Raw genomic sequence first — 18,859 nt, 5'->3', positions numbered from 1 at the left:
GTGATTGGAACTCTTCTTTAGAAATACTATTATTATAGTAAAACTCAGTATTTCAGGAATAACAATGAACAGTCTCAGTTAGCACAGGCTGCAAGCCTTTGAAATAATTAAACTTTGATCTGTGGGTTAAACCAGAGCCTTAAACTAATCTGATTTGGTTAAAATATGCAAAAAGTTACCGTGTACGTCAGTAGAGGGGGCGTGGCGACGAACGTCACTGTAGCCACGTAATCAGGGAAGTAGGAAGCGCTGCTCAGAGCTCACGCCCTTCAGCCGCAGAAACAGCAGAGTGAGTGTAAACTTCATCAACTGTCATCATATTAAACTCATTTAATGGTAAATAACAGAACTCTTATAATTAGTTAGCGTGTATTGTTTTCGTTTGCAAGCCCGGATAATGTGTTGCAGTAGTGTGATTAGAAGATTCATTCATTCATTTTATTTCATTTTATTTTAATAACTGTAATGTCATTATGATTATGTTTACATCTATTTATATCTGTAAGTGTGCATGTTTTATTGTTCAGTTGTCATTTTGGGATATAATACTTGGAACAGACATTACTCCTTGCTATTTATCTTGGGATTGATTGATTGGAAGATTATTGTTTTGATTATTGCAGTTTTTTAATGGAGGTATATGCACTTTAAATCGCAAACTGCTTTGGGTTTTTAATGTTTTTCATGTTTATAGTCCAATCTCAGCAATGCATATAACTACATGAAGCACATGTTATGGGGTAACACATTAAAAGTTACTTTTTCATGTGACTTGAAAAGTAATGCATTTCTTTTAAATTAACAACAAAATATCTGAGTTAGCCTACTTTTTCAAATAAGTAACGCAAATTACTTTGTTTTCCAATACATTAATTGACAGCTTTCCTGTCCCCATGTTGAGAGAAATCAGGAGTAAGTGCAGAGGTGTTGTGTGAACATGATGGTTATTGTAGTTCTAGATTAAACGTGAGCATTTACTAATTTTGATGAAGGTATGATGAAGTAAAAATTAACTAATTTTACTTGCTCAAAAACAGATTCTGTATTCCTCAAAATGAATAAAAACAGTGAAATATTGTGCAAACCTGCAATAATTAAATGTTAAATTGCACAAATATTTATGTATTTAATCTCACTTTATGAGCCAATGTCTTTGCTGCTGACCTTCGATGATCCAATTCAGCCACACGAATAAGCAAAAATGACTTTAGATAAACATCACATTTGTGTTTCATTTTGTTTATTGCTGAAGTAAAAGTGTTGAACTTTCTTCTCCTGCTTCTTATTGTTACATTGAGTTGTTTTTGTCTTTGTTTTCAGAGATGGCTCAGTTTGAGGAGGTATCTCAAAAGTCCAAGCTGCATCCGAAGCCAGAGGGGCTTAAGTTGCAATATGGCACAGCTGGATTCCGCACTCACGCCAAACATCTGGACCACGTCATGTTCCGCATGGGGCTATTGGCAACTCTGAGGTCTAAAAAGACTAAATCCACCATAGGAGTCATGGTGACTGCCTCCCATAACCCAGAGGTAAGAAATGCACCCATGTGTGTCCACATTTACTGTCACATCAATAGAACAGTGGTGAATTTTCACTTTCCGAGGATGTTGCTGCAATGTTATCATCTTTTTCAGGAAGACAATGGGGTGAAGCTAATTGACCCCATGGGGGAGATGGTGACAGCGGTTTGGGAGGAATACGCTACACAGCTAGCTAACGCCGAGCAGGACTCTCTCCTCAAAGCACTGAGAGATGTTATTGAGAAAGAGGACATCAGCATGAGTGAACCAGCGAGTGTCTACATCGGCAAAGACACCAGGTAAGCCTGGCTTCTGTTTACAAAGCAGGAAGGTTAACAACTGTCACAATTGAAAGCATAAGTACAAGAGAAGCTACCAAACCTGTAGACTTCATAGTGGCCAAGCCAGTTGATCAAGTCTAAAACACTACCAACAGATGTTTCACAGTCTGAAAATGTGATTTAAATAGTGTAGCTGAAAGTAATCATTATCAGGATTTATTTTGGTCCTCATACACCTTTAGCTATACATTAATAACTGAAAAGCTGAAGCCTTAGCTTATTATATTATGTTGGTAGACCATCAAAATAAAGTGTTAGCTGATATTTAGCAGACAGTCTACGAATTCTCTAATGACTGGTAGTTGACATGTAGTTGCAAAGTTTCTTATAATTCGTAGAATGTCTAAAGTGGACTATCGAAGTTACCTTTTATTTCTGTTTGTTTGTTTTATTTAGACCAAGCAGTGTCAGTCTCTCTCAGGCTGTATTGGATGGCGTTTCCAGTTTGGGAGGCAAAACTCATGGTGTGTTCACAAAGTTCTTACCATTATAAAACTTAATGAAATGAATTACTTTGTTTGAAACTCATTTCATAAAATTAGTGTAAAGTGTAAGTGCAGTTGGGAGATATGACAGTACAAAGGTTGATGAATTGCTCTGTTGGTTATTGGTGTTGATCATGGGTGTGTGTTTCTTTTAAAAGACTATGGTCTGGTCACCACTCCCCAGCTGCATTATATGGTGTGCTGTTGCAACACAAATGGCTGCTATGGCAGTCCCACTGTTGAGGGCTACTACCAGAAACTCTCACAGGCTTTCCTTCAGCTCACCCAGAACGTAAGGCCCTTATTATGCTATTTTAAAGATTCCTCATTTTGTTTTGTAGGTCTCCTGCAATAATTTTGCATGAATCCACGGTCAAAAAACACTTTCATTTTCTCATGCAGCATCACCTCTTTTCTCACAGTGTCTCTCTCTAAACCCCTCCTTTCTAAATCCCAGCCTGTTGTGATTGGTCTACCGCTTTATCAGAAACGAAATGCCTATTACCATATCTGAATTTCAGCTCCTCAGCACTTGATGCACAGTGATACGAATAGTAAAGATGGCGTCGGCTTTACTGCATCAATTTGTGCCAGACTCTTCATCCATTGGAAGTGCAGGCAAAATCGGCAAAACAAACCAAACCGCAACTGCAGTGTTTTAGGGCAGGTCAAAGTAGTTTTTTGTTCACCAGCGGCCAGTGAAGACCATAGGCTGGCATTATGCAAATTTGTTACAAACCTACATAGGTTTTTGCAGGAAGTAAGACTGGATTTACTGACGACTCGTTTCAGGCAGTTCAGAATCAGTTCGTTCTTTTGGGAGACAATAACTCAATTTATCGTGCACTTTGATCTATGAAACTTTTACATTCACAAACAGCTATATTATATACACACTACATGAAAGGTAATATTCAAAAAAGGATAATAGGGGCACTTTAATGATCCTGTTAATATCTAGCATTAAGTGTTTTTCTACTTGTATTCCAAAGGCCCCAAATCGCACTGATGATCAGAAGAAGCTTCTGGTGGATGGAGCCAACGGCATTGGTGCATTGAAGATGAGAGAAATGGAGCCGTTTCTACGCTCCGAACTGCAGGTCGTGCTTTCAAATGATGGCAGCAGTGGGAAACTCAACCACTTGTGTGGAGCAGATTACGTCAAAGTCCAGCAGAAAGCTCCTCAAGGTCTGTCAGAACTTTTTGAGGGTTGAAAATACATGGTTCCTTGAACGTCCCATGAGGAAAAAATCATTTCATATGAGATGAAAAGATGATTAAATATTTATGTTTGTTTAAACCAAGTCAGAGAGAGTTTATTTTACAATATAATGAAAGAAGCCTTGAAAACACTTCTGTTCATACCGAATAATTAGAGAAATCTCACTTTTTTTCTCTTCAGGTGTGAGTATGACAGCTGGTGAACGCGGCTGCTCGTTCGATGGTGATGCCGATCGCATTGTTTACTATTACACTGACTCTAAGGGCCGCTTCCATCTCCTGGACGGAGACAAGATCGCTACTCTAATCAGCACATACCTCAAAGAGCTGCTCACACAGGTTCTACACACATGAATAAGGTCTAGAATGGAATTAGCCACTTCTAAATTTAAATTTCGACATTAATTTTGTCTGTGTGTGTGTGTTCAGGCTGGGTTGAATTTACAGATTGCTGTTGTTCAGACAGCATATGCTAATGGGAGCTCAACTCGCTACTTGGAGGACGTCATGAAGGTGATGTTCTTAGAAATATCTCCTGTTGCTATAGTACTCTCCAATTTCTTGCTACTCTGTGTTTATGAGATGTTAAGGTGACCTTTGACCTCTCAACAGGTCACAGTATGCTGTACGAAAACAGGAGTGAAGCACCTACATCATGCGGCGCAGGAATATGATATCGGAGTGTATTTTGAGGCCAATGGACATGGAACTGTGAGTTCATTGCAAAATAATGCAATTTTCACTATTTAAATTAGCAGGTCAGAGTTCAGCAAACTTCAGTCCATCAAGACATCAATTCTACACATGTGGTTATGTGACCGGCCCATTCAAACTGACTTTTGAACCAGCTTTTCAGTTTAGAGTCTTTAAAGAGGACCTATTATGCTTTTTTTACATTTTTAACTTTCTTTAGTGTGAAATGTTGCTGTTTGATCATGAAAAAGATCTGCAAAGTTCCAAAGCACAGTCACTCCAAAGTGAGCTTTTCTCTATATCAGTGCGCACTGTACTCATTGTAGTCTTAAGTTTTCTTCCGCGAATGCACACGTCACAATGTTCTTCATTTAAATAATTCCTAGCAAAGGCATATGCAAAATAAAGGGGTGGGGCCTTGATGCGTTCGGTTAGTAGTGTGTTGAAACTTGTGGTTTTACTTGTGTTTTTTGCTGGTATGTTTCAGGTTTTGTTCAGCAAAGCAGCACAGAAACAGATTTTGGAGCTGGTGAAAGACCTGAACACCAACGATGAGAAAAAACATGCAGCAAAAATCCTGGAGAACACAGTTAATCTGATCAACCAGGTATAAAAACATACACCATCAAGCTACATCATCAGATGCCCTATAGATATAATAAAACTAGGTGAATTTTTCCATACTTAACAACCTTGCTCTTTTCCGCAGACGGTTGGAGACGCCATCTCAGATATGCTAGTGATTGAAGCTGTGTTGGCCATCAGAGGGATGTCTGTGCAAGACTGGGATGCAGTTTACACAGACCTGCCCAACCGCCAACTTAAAGTCACGGTGTGTACTTGTGTGTGTTTTATGAGGTTTAAGTGAATGTGTGTGTGTTTTAACTGCTGGACTCTGCAGGTGTCAGACCGGCGTGTCATAGATACGACAGACGCAGAGAGGAGGGCCGTGACTCCAGAGGGTCTGCAGGAGGCCATCGACTCGCTTGTCAAGAAGTACAAAAAGGCTCGGTCCTTTGTTAGACCATCTGGAACTGAAGATGTGGTCAGGGTCTATGCTGAGGCTGACACACAGGTACACACACTGCTGGTGTCAAATATTTGGTCTGGGGAAGCCCTAAATATCACAATATATTTGATTGTAAAATGAATGCAAAATGTTTAATTTGCTGTGTTTATTTGCAGGAAAGTGCTGATAATCTGGCTCATGAGGTCAGCTTGGCTGTGTATCGTCTCGCTGGAGGAGTCGGAGACGAGCCTAAACCTTTACAATAATCTCACGCACACACACGTGTATTCATGCCATCAGTCAATGAGATTCCATCCAATCAAATCATGTCAATATTAAAAATACTCTAAACTATATATTTTTTGTTGCACTAACAAATGTTTTGGAAGATGACCAATGTTAATAGTTTACTCTTGTACTGTATGAATGACCAACAATCTTTATTAATGGAAGTGTATGAATATGTGGGAATGTTAAACCATGATCCATGTGGATATTTCCTCACACTCACTTCATCAGACCAGACTGTTAAATTGCATTTTTAAATTTTGCTAATTATTTTTAAATTTACCTGCTATCTTGATAATAGAGGGAAAAAAAGTTTGGTGTTGGTAAGATTTTTAAATGTTTTTGAAAGTCTCACCAAGGCTTAATTTATTGGATAAAAACTATAACAATACTGCAAAATATTATTACAAATTATAATAACTGTTTTCTATTTGAATATATTTGAAACAAAAATAATAATTTATTCTTATGATGTAAAGCTGAATTTTCGGCATCATTACTCCAGTCATCAGTGTCACATGATCCTTCAGAAATCAAGTCTAAAATGATGATTTGCTGCTCAAGAAACATTTCTTATTATTATCAATGTTGAAAACAGCTGTGCTGCTGTATATTTTTGTGGAAACTGGTACATTTTGTTGAAACTGGTACAATTGTTTGTCTTTGAAGAATGGAAAGTTCGAAAGAACAGCATTTGTTTGAAAAAGAAATCGTTTGATCAATTTTATGCAAAACTTTTGAATTGTAGTGTATGTGCAATCAACATGAGGCTGTTCTCCAATTAAAGCCTTATATGTATATTGCATCATGCTATTTTAAAGCTAAGTTTTTTAGCTATAATTCTTTAAATAAATAAATTCAATATTTTAGCACCATCGTTTTGGTGTTTTGCTGTAAAAAGTCTTTACTTTTGTTTCCATATAAAAATATTGATTCTCTTTGTTTGCCATATAAGCACTTCGGATGCAGAACAACTGGAAACACAAATGCTGTGCAAACAAGCTTTATTTGTAATGATGACCCACAGTTAAACACTTAATACATGCTGTTTTAGCAGATTAGTCAAAGCACAAAGGAAGTAGTAAAGGATGAGAGATTCTTTGTGATATTTATTTCTCTGGTCTGATTTTTCTAGTTTTTCTAAGTAACGAACTTTGAAGGACGAGGTCTCATGACTCTAATACAAGGGTCTAATTCAATCGTTCTCATCTGCGGCGCCAGAGATGGTGATGGTGCGTTCTTGTGTGTCCCTTTGAATCATGTCTTCATCTGTCTTAACTGTTCTGCAACCAAAGAGAGATGGGCATTAGTTTCTGGAACAACATAACTTGCAACAAGGATTTTTTGTAATGTTATAGTAGAGCGGTTTACTTGTACCTAATGAGGACCGTCTTCCTCTCCGTCATCTCCACAGCCTGTTCATGGCTGAACTCCTCCACGGACTCGTGATGGTTGTGGTTGACTATTGAGCTGCTGGAGAGCATCTTCTCTGAGGCGGAAGAGCCCACCGCTCCACTGACCCCTTGACTGCTTGCCCCAGAAACGCTTCTGACCATTCCTGCGCTCGCGCTCATGAGAGACAGACTGCTCACCATGTTGGATAAGCGACTGTCTTCTCCCTCTATCAGCTTCCTGCAGAGACACAGCAAAACGAGTTACACTCTTAGAAAAAAGAGAACTTCTATACAGAAAAGTGATTCTCAACCAGGGGTCCAGGGCCCACTTGGGGGCCTTAGCAAACTTCGAAGCAGGCCTCAAGGGAACTTAAAATTATTTAAAATAAGACAAAACAAGCATTAACAAACGTTTATTTGTTGAGGGAACCAGGGTGATGCGAACTTCCGGACTGACCTTCAAAAATACATAATCACTGCATTGCTATTTCAAGGTGGAATGGCAGAACTGCAGTACCTGTATGTGGTGATTTCAATCTCCAGCGACATCTTTACATTGAGCAGATCCTGATATTCTCTCAGCAGCAGCGCAATCTTCCCCTTAATAGACTTCAGTTCCTCCTTCAGAGTCTCTATACGGATCTATGACACATGAATTAGAGAGATATTAAAATAAACTTGGTCGTGCAAAACGCTTGAGATGTTCTGAGGGATTTTAGCATGTTGCTATGCGGTTGTTAGAGCATTTTGGGTGGGTGCTAGAGTTTTCTGGGTGGTTGCTTGATGGCCCAAGAAAAAAAAAAAAAAAGGTCTCAATGGTACTTGAAAACCTATATTTGCATTCAAAATTGCATACTTCCCTATAATATACATTCTCTTTTTTGCAGCGATGCCATAGAATAACCATTTTTGGTTCCTCGAACCTATCAGTGAACAGCTCTTAAAATAACCTTTTTTGTGTGTGAGTGAAGAACATTTTATTGATCTAAAGAACCTTTTTACACTGAAAGAACCTTTTGTGCAATGGAAAGGTTCCATGGATGTTTTAAAGTTCTTCATGGAACCATCAATGCCAATTAAGAAACTTAATTTTTAAGTAGGTTGCAAAACAGTAGTATGCCCGAATTTATAGTACGCAAAAAGTACCTGGATGACTTACTACTTCTGAAAAGTGCAGCTGATGGACACTTTCGGCAATGGGAGAGGAAATGTGAATGCCGGTAAAGCGACGCAACTGATGCTGGTAGGTCACATGACACTTACAACATGACGAATGTATGTCTGGTCTCTACAGAAGTCCATATTATATACTTTTATAGCAATTGCAAAGTAATTACTTATTAAAAAGATGTACCAATTTAGAGAGAACACGATTTCAGACACAGCCGTTGTGACGTTCTCTTTACATTGAAGGGGGCGTGTCTTTACCTGTAGCTCCTCCTCCTCTCTCTTGTATTTCTCCTGGGCTTCTTTGATCTGGAGCAGCAGTGCTTCATTCCTGTTTTTAAGAGCATCCAGTTCTCTCTGTTTATTCTGAATCTGCAAACACACACAAGTTCAATTATAAGGCCGTACAGTTTGGTGTTTTTTGTTAAATGAGGCTCAGTAGAGGAAAACACTATTTTCCACACCTCTTTCTTATAAGCTGTGATTTCTTCTCTGACGCTCCTTGCTGTTTCCATGTGCCGTGATGTTGCGTTGTTTAGATCTTGGAACTTCGCTTTGTACCAAGCGTCCATCTCCTAATGAACACCAGTTGGGAAAAACGTGAGCATCGAAGGTCAGTATCATGGATGATGAGGTTTATTTGCAGCCTATCCTGATTACCTGCAGGTTTTGGGCGGCGATGCTGTCATATTGAGCCTGGATCTGTTTGAGAGCGGAGGCCAGATCGGGCAAAGAGAAGGCCACATCTACCTTAGCCACAGATCCATAAATCTGAGCCATCAACTCCTCGATTTCCTGACATAAAGAAAATGTTGATTAAGAAGGCAATCTAACAATATATTTTATTGATTCAATTACTAACACATTACAATTAAACTTAGCAATCTGTACTGTGATACAGATTTCATAATGATATGTAAATAATCTGAACCTTTTTGTGAATCCTCTGTAGGAACTCGAGCTCCACTTCTAGGTTCTCCAGTCGTTTTTCCAAGGCAATTCGGGCGGATGTGGCTGCATCCACATCCTAGTGTACAGAGGGAGTTTGAACCCCATCATTACATAAATCCAAGTGATGTTACACTTTCTGTATTAAATTGGATCTCTTACCGGTCTGAAGGCCTCGATCTCAAGCTCCGCCTTCTTTCTGGCCTCAAGAGCCTCCTCGTATTTGACCTTCAGCATTTCCAGCTGACCTGCCATGGCACCCTTTGCTGCTACCGCCAGGTCCTACAAGGGCACAGAGGCAGTTATCATGGCGATCCTAGCTAGAGTCATGGTGTACATGTGTAAGTGAGTAAGGCATAATCGCCCTGTGGTCCTCCATCTCTCACCCGCTGGACTTTCATCTGGTCTGCAATCCTCCTCAGCTCCCTCAGCTGCTCCTCATAGAGCATTCTCAGGCCGGATGGCTTCACATAGTGACCCTTGATGGCATCAATTTCTGCCTCCAGCAGCTTGTTGCTCTGCTCCAGAGAACGTACCTGCAACAACCACTCTAAAACTCACAGGGCTGTCTTTAAAATGGGCACCATAAAGAAACCAAAAGAGGTAAAGTGTCTTACCTTTTCGATGTATACAGCCAAGCGGTCGTTCAGGGCAACCATCTCCTTTCTCTCACCTGTGCGTGCGCTGAGGAAAGCCTGGTTCTCAGCAGCCGCAGCGTCCAGATCCACAGCACCTCCTGCAACCCCCCAACCCGTGCCCAGACACAGCGTCCCCATACTAACACTGCTGTAGAGGAAACAAAACATACATTTACAACATTTATCATTTTGAAATAGATTTTTATAAAAATTGGTAACACTTTAGTTTAGGGTCTAATTCTTACTATTAATTAGTTGCTTATTAGCATGGATATGGATATTGGCTGTTTATTAGTAGTACTTATAAAGCACATATTAATGCCATATTTTGCATGAACATAATCATAGCCTACCCAATACCTAAACTTAACAACTACTTTACTAACTATTAATAAGTAGTAATTAGGAGTTTATTGAGGCAAAGTTGTAGTTAATAGTTAGTTAATATAGAGAACTGAACCCTAAACTAAAGTGTCACCATTATTATTATTAATCATATTATTATATATTATATACAGTATAATATATCTATAAATAATATACTTGTTATTATATAATATTTTATTATAGCCTATTATAGCCTATTACATATTATATTTCTATATAATTGAAGTTTTTTTTAATATTTCATTTAAATTATGTAAATGTTTATTTTATTTCAAGTAATAATTTTTTTTGTGGATTTAATTTTAGTTATCAGTTATATTATATTAGATACAGTGGTGGCAAAAAGTGGGGGGGATATATGTTTTAATGACCATACAAGCTCAATTAAGCCATCAAGATGCAAGGAAACTATATATATATTTTTAAACATTTTAAATTTAAGGGAAGAACAAAATACTAAACTTGGTTAAGGTATTTATCTGACAAAATTATTTGGCAAAAAAGCAAACTATACAGCAATTAAAAATGCATAGAAAAACAAAAAGCTCACAAGAAAAAGCATACATTGACTAACATAATCAGTTCAAACAATTATCATAAATAAAATTTTGACTGCAAGCACAACAACACATATGCTTTAACGAATTTAAATTATATTTGAATAAAGGCTGCAGATGTCTGTTTTCCTAGGCATCACTTTTGGCCACTACTGTGGCTTACCTGGTCATACGTGATCTGCGGGATCCGGAGAGCGTCCTGCGCCCCAAAGTGCCGCTCCGGTTGTAACTGGCGGAGCGGTGGCGCGCGGGCCCACGGGTGGGCGAAGGGCTGGACACCCGGACCTGGAGCGTGGAAGACGAGGTCAGGCCACCCTCAAAGTGACGGCGGTACGATGACATCCTTTCTGGGCTGTAACTCATGGTGAAGGTGATGGTCCTTGCGCGTCTCCAAAGATGCGACAGAAGCTTTCAGTGCGCACTCATTCATGAGGGAGCTTTATACCTGCTGTTCTGGACGAGGAATGTCGAACCTTGGTCTGACACAGAGTCGAACTATCTCTGAACTATCTGACGGGCCACCGCGAAGACTTTTACCGCGGTAAAAATAGAGGAGTGAGCTTTCCTAATGAAGCTGGCAAGCCCGAGTCTTATTAATGACATTCTCTGCACTAAAACTGTCAGAAAACTTGGAGATTGAAAACACCAGTGACTTAATTAAGGAGATGCATGCTGATATAATTGGACTATCATAAATTGCCGTTATGGAGTCAGTAGCCTATGGATAGATTATGTTTGTGGAAACAAACAAATAAACACATTAAGTGAAAATATTATTTTTTGCATTTAAATAGTTATATATCAATAATACAGTAAATATTATTTATATAATTTATTATAAATAGGCTACATAAGCTGATGTCATATTTTCATATGAACTTGTTATTATATTATATTATATTATATTATATTATATTATATTATATTATATTATATTATATTATATTATATTATTATATTATATTATATTATATTATATTATATTATATTATATTATATTATATTATATTATATTATATTAGGATATATTAGGCTATATTATATTATTATTTAAAGGCGTTTATTTACAAATAAACTCGTAAATGTTTATTAGTAATACAAGAAGCGCGCAGGAATCTGTCCGGAACTGATGCGTAAGTTTGCTTCCTCCCGGACAGTTTTATTTTTGCACATTGAAATTGTACGGAGTGTTTTTTGTGTCGCGCTCCTCGTCTGATTTAATCATAGCTTCGTTTCATTTAAACACAATTTAACATCACATTAAGGGTTATTTTCTACCTCAACCACCTCAAGATGGCAGGGAACTTCTGGCAGAGTTCACATTAGTAAGTAGAGACGTGTTCTGTGACATAAATCGAGGGCATTAAAGGTATTTCTAGAGGTGTTGCTGTTGTTGCGAAGCTGCAAAAGAAATAAAAACGTTAAAATTCATGGAGTTGGCTAATTAAAGAGAACTAACGTTATTTACCAAATCTCGGTAAATGCCATGATAAAGAATAGACACTAGATTCAATGACTTTTATTGTTTGAACAGTATAAATCTCTGGATTATTAGCTTTAGCCGACTGGCTAGTGGTTCTGGACTGAAGAAACCACAGAGGAATTTAATTTATGAATAATCTGGATAAATATTGTATTATTTAAGGCATAAGTTTCTTTTCATTCCTTTATTTGATATTAAAATTTTTAATTAGTGTAGTGTCGTGATGTTTAGATGCTTATATGAAGTTTGTAAATGATTGATGTCCGTGTTCTTTGACATTAAGAGTGTATTAAATATAAGTGTTGATTTGTGTGCTAGTATTCATTAATGATTTCTAAATTGAAAGTAACTGATCTGCTTGTTCTCACCAGTCTGCAGTGGGTTCTGGACAAACAGGATCTGATGAAGGAGAGACAGAAAGATCTCAAGTTCCTCACAGAGGAGGAGTACTGGAAGCTTCAGATATTTTTTGCCAATGGTTTGGAGATAAATTATATATCATCTTCCTGTCTAACTGAAATGTAGAGTGAATATGGGCCTGTTCTGAATGTGACTGCATTTACAGAATGTATATTCAATATGATTTTCATATCATTACTGAAGGAGTATACAGAAATGTATGATTTGCTTAATGGACTGTTAAGGCTGCAGCAGAGCATTAATGTACATGTTCAGGTGTCATTCAGCTGCTTTTAATATATATATATATATATATAAATTTAAAGTCTATTGGAATAAACCTTGCCTTTAAAGAATTTACATAGTTTAATTTGTCATCTCTTGGCAGTGATTCAAGCCTTGGGAGAACACTTGAAACTCAGGCAACAGGTCATCGCCACAGCAACTGTCTACTTTAAGCGCTTCTATGCCAGGTGTGTGGGTCGTTGCCTTGGTTACAGCCTTCATTTCCTCCCTACCGATTGATACTCATGATCTAGAATGGAGGCCGTTCTATTTTTGACAGATTGAAGAAAACTCTTGTCTTCTTCTCAGGTACTCTCTGAAGAGCATAGACCCTGTGCTGATGGCCCCTACATGTGTATTTCTGGCCTCTAAAGTCGAGGTAAACACCGTCTCAGAGTAGGAATTTCTGTTGAAAGATGCATCAAATTAGAATTTTGATCAACAGAAATCTTTCCTTGGCAGGAATTTGGTGTTGTTTCGAACACACGGCTTATTTCAGCAGCAACGTCTGTGTGTAAGTGATTTATATTTTACAAATTCATCAAACTGCAGCAAAAACGTATAAGTATTATGAAGTAACTAGCAAAAATATAAAGTAACTACTACAGAAATGTGTAAGTGATAGAAGTGGTTTTTTTTAGTTCTAAAGCTGAATTGTACAAACATATTTGCTTATTATGTTCAGAAAATAATATACGGTGCAAATCAGCATTTAATGAAACTTTTTTTTTAAGCCATAATTGCCAAATTCATTCAGTTTTGACTTGCTGACTTGCCACCAAAGATGATAACTATAACGCCAACTATAAAGATATAAATATAAAAGAATATCAGTCCACACCACAACTATAACCATAATGGCACTGAGAAACAATGTCATTGGAATCACTTTCAGAATAATTTTTTTCTAGCTGATGAATGATAAAAACACTGACAGCCAATCAGAATCAATCCTGCTTTAAAGAGCATGAGGATTTAAAGTGGCAGGCGACAAAACTGCGGCACACGCTTATAATAAACAGAACAATATCGTGCGCTGGACGCTAATCTAAGTATTGTTCTTGGTTTGAACGGGTCTTTACTCATGTAATCATTTCATACTAATATAATAGAATATGTTTTTGGTGACTTATTTTCTCATTGTCTTTTTGTAACAGTGAAAACAAGGTTCTCTTATGCTTTTCCAAAGGAGTTTCCGTTCAGAATGAATCACGTGAGTCAAACTTCTGTGCTTTCCACTCCACAATACTCGCGAGACACTGATCTGGCATATAAGCGAGTGCGAGTCGTACCAGATGGCCTTGATATTGCAGTCCAAGTTGTTTGTCTCTTTTTGAGAATAATTTGTGCTGAAAGAATTGTGATTACACTTAATTTAAAGGTGTCCTTGTTACAGTGCAATTATACATTGAAGTACTGAGTAATATTAATTAACTTCATGTACTTTCAGGGTTACAGGGTAAGAATTAGGGTTTGGTTTAGGCCAGGGTTAGTTGCATGCAATTCTGCATAATTTACGTGTAACACAGTTAATTTGCTCCAGATCAAGATTTTGGAAATCTGACAGCACCACTAGATAACTAGATAATAACTTCTTGTAACTGTCGGATTCATATGATAGAAATGCTAGACAAGAGTCTGAGACTGTGTGTGTGGTGATGAGTCGGCCTTCAGTATCACCAAGTATCTGACACCCAATCAGGAGTGACATTCCTCACACTCCCGACACCTTCGCTGGAAAGTCGCATTATCGTGATAAATGGTTTTGGCAGCTCATATCTCGGGCTGGTGATAAGTGTTATTTGTTCAGCGTGCCACCGGTCAGGTGTTGTAAGGGAAACATCTCGGCCGTATGGAGTGCTGGAGGAACATTTATGGATCATCGTAATGGGAAAGATGATAATTAGTCCACGTAACGTGTTAGTGAGACAATTTCACAGTGAACTAATGCCTCTCTCTGTTTCTCTAGATCCTGGAATGTGAATTCTATTTACTGGAGCTCATGGTTGGTGTTGGTTCTTCTTCATAGAATGTTTAGGTGTTTGTTCTCAGCATGTGTTAATGGATGTTTGGCTTTGTTTTATTTTAGGACTGCTGTCTGATCGTGTACCACCCATACAGGCCATTACTGCAGTATGTGCAGGACATGGGTCAGGAGGACATGCTGCTGCCGCTGGCTTGGTGAGGAGTGTGTGTGTGTGTGGCTTCAGAGTTCAGACGCCACGGCGAAACAAACAACCACAGTTTACTTTTCTTTATATGTCGATATAGAGATGCAACAGAAAAGTTGCATTGTGGACCAGACTATATACCAGGTGTAGGGAGCTATTTTTTATGAAGTGCAAATTTTAGGTTTCCTAGTTATTCGCCGTGCCATACCATTAAACATTACTTGATCGATCACAAACTTGCTTATTTGATTAGTAACAGAAATAGTGCAGAACTTTAAATATTTCTGAAGCAATTTTCCATACTTTTTCAAAATTTTGTTTCAATTAGACTTTGAATAAATTAGTTTGCACATCACCGTCATTGTGTTTAATAGGAGTCTATATAGTTGAATAGTTGAAAATCGATATAATTATAATTAGTCATGAAATGAAAGTTGCAAAAGTCTTTTCTTCCTTATTTTGATGTATATCCAAGTTAAACTGCTTCTCGAACATGAAAAAAAATGTAGGGCGGGACTTTTGCGCATGGGGAATTGATTGGATGGTTGTGGTTTGCTATTGGTGGATCTCATGTAAGTGACAGGTTGCCCTGCCCTATTTATGAAAGATTATGAGGGCACATGCATTTTTACATGCACAATCACAGAAAAGTTTACTATTCTGTGTTGAAAAATATGCTGAATAAGTGCACATGAATGTCTGATGTGAAAGTTCTCTCTCTGTGTGTGTAGGAGGATAGTGAATGACACCTACAGGACGGACCTGTGTCTACTTTATCCTCCATTTATGATTGCACTTGGTAAGAAGAAACTTTCTACACCCAATCCGACAGGTCTTATGCTTGCAAGCCAGCAGAAAACTTGAATAGCTGACTTACAGATACTGTGTCCTTCCTTCTCCAGCCTGCCTGCATGTGGCATGTGTGGTACAGCAGAAAGATGCCAGGCAGTGGTTTGCTGAGCTGTCTGTTGACATGGAGAAGGTAAGACGCATTCAGCTGTCTTGCTGTGGATGTTATCCCCCTGTGAGTGTACATTAACACGGGAGATTTTCTGCAACAGATCCTGGAGATCATCAGGGTGATACTGAAACTCTATGACCAGTGGAAGAACTTTGATGATAGAAAGGAAATGGCGGCTGTGCTCAACAAGGTGCCCAAACCCAAACCCCCTCCTAACAGGTACGACAGACTGCAGTTCTTTAACCTCAGTTATTAAAATCGCACACATGTATTTTTATTTATATGGAAATAGCATGGCGTGTGTGTATTTATTTCACCAGTGCAAAGAGAAACAGTGAAAAGAAGCTGATTTCATTACTCTTTATTTGAAATTACCTCATACGCTAGATATAAGGTCTTTGCAACTCTTAAAGGTGCAGTACGTGATTTCTGAGAAATACTGTTGAAAGTGGATCGCACTGAGCACCACAACACACTTGTAGTCAATCAGCAGTAGGGAGTGTATACATTCATGATGGAGGAGAGAGAGAGAGCAAGAGGGGATTTGAAGAAAGACTGTAGAAAGAGAGATGGCTGAGAGACATTAAAAAAGAGTGTTTGTGCATTTTGGGGGTGGAGTAATGAAGGGACGGGTGTGTTTGTTTGGATTGATTTCAAATATCAACAGTGTTTCTCAGAAATCTCTTACTGCACCTTTAAATTCTTAAAAGATATGTCATAGATAATTATAATACAATGACATCCTTTTTTAACACTTAAAGGTTACATTCACAATTTTTTTGAATTACAAACTATTAAGCAATTTTGACAATTTTCACATTTAACCCATGGTTTTAAAAACTAGTGTTCTTTATTTACTTTTATATTATTTATTAATATATATTATATTTATTTTTTATTTATTTTTATTTTTTTTTATTATTAATTTTAGATTGTTTTTGTAATGTGTTTTTATTATTATTATTATTTTATATTTCTGTATAGCTTTCATTTTTATTTAATTTTTAGTTTTAGTACTGTAAACTTTATTGCAGTTAGTTGCCTAGGCAACATTCTAATTACTACGTTTTTAAAATTGAATTATTATTTGTATATTAGATTTTTTTTATAACTATTCATTATTAAGCTCATTATTAATATTATTTTATTACAACTTTATTTCAATTGCTGAAAATGATTTAAAAAAATTTTTTTTTTTTTTTTTTTGGAAAATTGGAAAAGCCCTTTCTTAAGCATGTTTTATCTCACTCTTGCACTTGTGTTTTCTTGCTCTTCTTAATATAGTGAGACTGACCAGAGCTCAAACGGGAGTCAGAACAGCTCCTACAGTCAGTCCTAGAGCACCACCTGGTGAAGGACCTGAGGCAGAGTGATTTGGAAAGGCAAACACAGCACATTTCGGCACATTTGAATGCTGCTTTTTACAAGCACATTGTTTTATGACCGTGGGGAAACAGATTCCTGGCACACACGTCCTCTCTTTCCTCTTCTCTGGGTTCTTCCACCAATCAGAGCAGATAGAATGATGCCACCTCCTTCCTTCATCCAATCAGAGCAGCCCTGTGTTATTCTAGGAGCAGGAGGGAAGCAGACTGCTCACCTATGGGAAATCTGCTTTGATTTAGAGTTTGTTGCCAAGCTTAAGGCTGTAGTGTTGAATGTTATGGACACAAACACACACACAAATGCACCACAACCTTCGATTAATAGAGGTGCTGTTTCCCCAAATCTTTTAAGTCAATGGTCCTGGCTTCCTTGAAAAGTCCCATGAAGCTTTCTTTCAATGGATGCTCTTTGGGAACAAAGAAAACTTGATTATTTTCTGTGTCTGAGAGCGACAAAGAGAGAGAGAGAGAGAGAGTGTCTGTCTGTATGTTAATTGCAAATGTATTTGTATGCGTGCCTCTCGTTGACCATCTCACAGTTTGTATTCCTCAGGGAAACGGATCAGTCCTCTCTACAAAGTGGCTGTCTGTAAACTGATTGGCCACAGGGCTATGTGACGGCGATCTTTTTGAACCCTTGTACTGTGTAATCAAATCCTGGTTTGGATACGTTTTCTTTGACATGCGTGTGGATGAGAGTTAGAATGCACAAGTGACACAGTTGAGTTGGTCACAATATGCTCCGAAAATGCATTTGTAAACGTGCTTTCCACATATAGCCCTTGACTTTTTAAAATTATTTTTGTCTTATAAATTTACTGTATGATTAAGCTACGTGTACTTGCCATTACACAAATGCTGTTTCTTTTGCTTTCATTTTGTTGTTTTGAATTGATGTCTCTAGCTGCAGTATTCATCAAGTTTAATGGAGGACAAGCCAATATCTTGAGGGTTTTGGACAGAAATGTGTTAATTAATGGAGGCAGTGAAGATCTCCGTCTTGGCTGTGGTTCCAATCATCAGCATCACGTCATTTGTTTGGGACACGTAACTATTTGCGGAAAGACCTTCAAAAGATTATACAATAAGTAGATGTTTTGCTGTGTTCTGAACGGCATTTGTTTTTTGCTTCGTCTCTCACGGTGGTCCTATGTTTAACAGTGCTTCAGGAGTGTTGCCACATCTTTGAGCATAAATGAGGCACTGTGTATGTATTATTTGCCTGTAAATATATTTGATGATGTGAGAACTGTGGGGGTGAGAGGGCTTGGAGTGTTTTTTCCTTTGTTTGTCTATAACAGAGCTCAGAAGCCTTATTAAATAAAGCTGCTGTTATAAAATAGTCTGATCTTTCATTTAGGTTCAGAAAAAAAAAAGTTTTTTATTTGTTTTGTCCAACCAAATACTCTTTTAATTTTAAATGAATGCATTGTTTTATCATTTAAAATAAACACACACATATACAGTATATATATATATATATGTGTGCATACATAAATGGGTGTACACAAACACACACACACACAC

The 18,859-nt window shown here is 37.7% G+C and overlaps 3 protein-coding genes across 4 annotated transcripts; 2 read left to right on the top strand and 1 right to left on the bottom strand.

Annotated features, from left to right (window-relative positions):
- Positions 1-216: 216 nt before the first annotated feature.
- Positions 217-6,667, top strand: pgm3 (phosphoglucomutase 3). 2 transcript variants are annotated; one of them, XM_081364024.1, is made up of 13 exons: positions 217-289; positions 1,321-1,529; positions 1,635-1,819; positions 2,258-2,325; positions 2,505-2,638; positions 3,339-3,534; positions 3,749-3,906; positions 3,997-4,080; positions 4,180-4,278; positions 4,748-4,867; positions 4,970-5,092; positions 5,162-5,335; positions 5,446-6,453. In XM_081364024.1, exons 2-13 carry the CDS (start codon positions 1,323-1,325, stop codon positions 5,533-5,535), a joined length of 1,638 nt encoding a protein of 545 aa, XP_081220150.1. In that variant the 5' UTR covers positions 217-289; positions 1,321-1,322; the 3' UTR covers positions 5,536-6,453. The 2 variants fall into 2 exon arrangements, with proteins under 2 accessions (XP_081220150.1, XP_081220151.1); XM_081364025.1 differs by having other exon boundaries at positions 256-336; positions 5,446-6,667.
- On the bottom strand, positions 6,546-11,261 carry ngs (notochord granular surface). The gene is made up of 11 exons (XM_081364026.1): positions 10,812-11,261; positions 9,684-9,852; positions 9,453-9,602; positions 9,229-9,348; positions 9,050-9,145; positions 8,779-8,913; positions 8,583-8,693; positions 8,380-8,490; positions 7,469-7,593; positions 6,935-7,189; positions 6,546-6,835 (listed from the first exon to the last, which is right to left on the bottom strand). The coding sequence occupies exons 1-11, from the start codon at positions 11,009-11,011 to the stop codon at positions 6,832-6,834; spliced, it is 1,476 nt and encodes a 491-aa protein (XP_081220152.1). The 5' UTR covers positions 11,012-11,261; the 3' UTR covers positions 6,546-6,831.
- Positions 11,262-11,766: 505 nt separating this feature from the next.
- ccnc (cyclin C) lies at positions 11,767-18,750 on the top strand. The gene is made up of 12 exons (XM_081364023.1): positions 11,767-11,973; positions 12,503-12,609; positions 12,919-13,003; positions 13,125-13,194; positions 13,278-13,329; positions 13,973-14,028; positions 14,785-14,820; positions 14,905-14,996; positions 15,718-15,785; positions 15,889-15,968; positions 16,048-16,166; positions 17,232-18,750. The coding sequence occupies exons 1-12, from the start codon at positions 11,942-11,944 to the stop codon at positions 17,284-17,286; spliced, it is 852 nt and encodes a 283-aa protein (XP_081220149.1). The 5' UTR covers positions 11,767-11,941; the 3' UTR covers positions 17,287-18,750.
- Positions 18,751-18,859: the final 109 nt, after the last annotated feature.

This window comes from Scardinius erythrophthalmus (genome assembly GCF_964197995.2).
Source record: "Scardinius erythrophthalmus genome assembly, chromosome: 4".
Taxonomy (NCBI): Eukaryota; Metazoa; Chordata; class Actinopteri; order Cypriniformes; family Leuciscidae; genus Scardinius; species Scardinius erythrophthalmus.
Note: the sequence above shows the minus strand (reverse complement) of the source record. Positions and strands in the feature narration are given on the sequence as shown.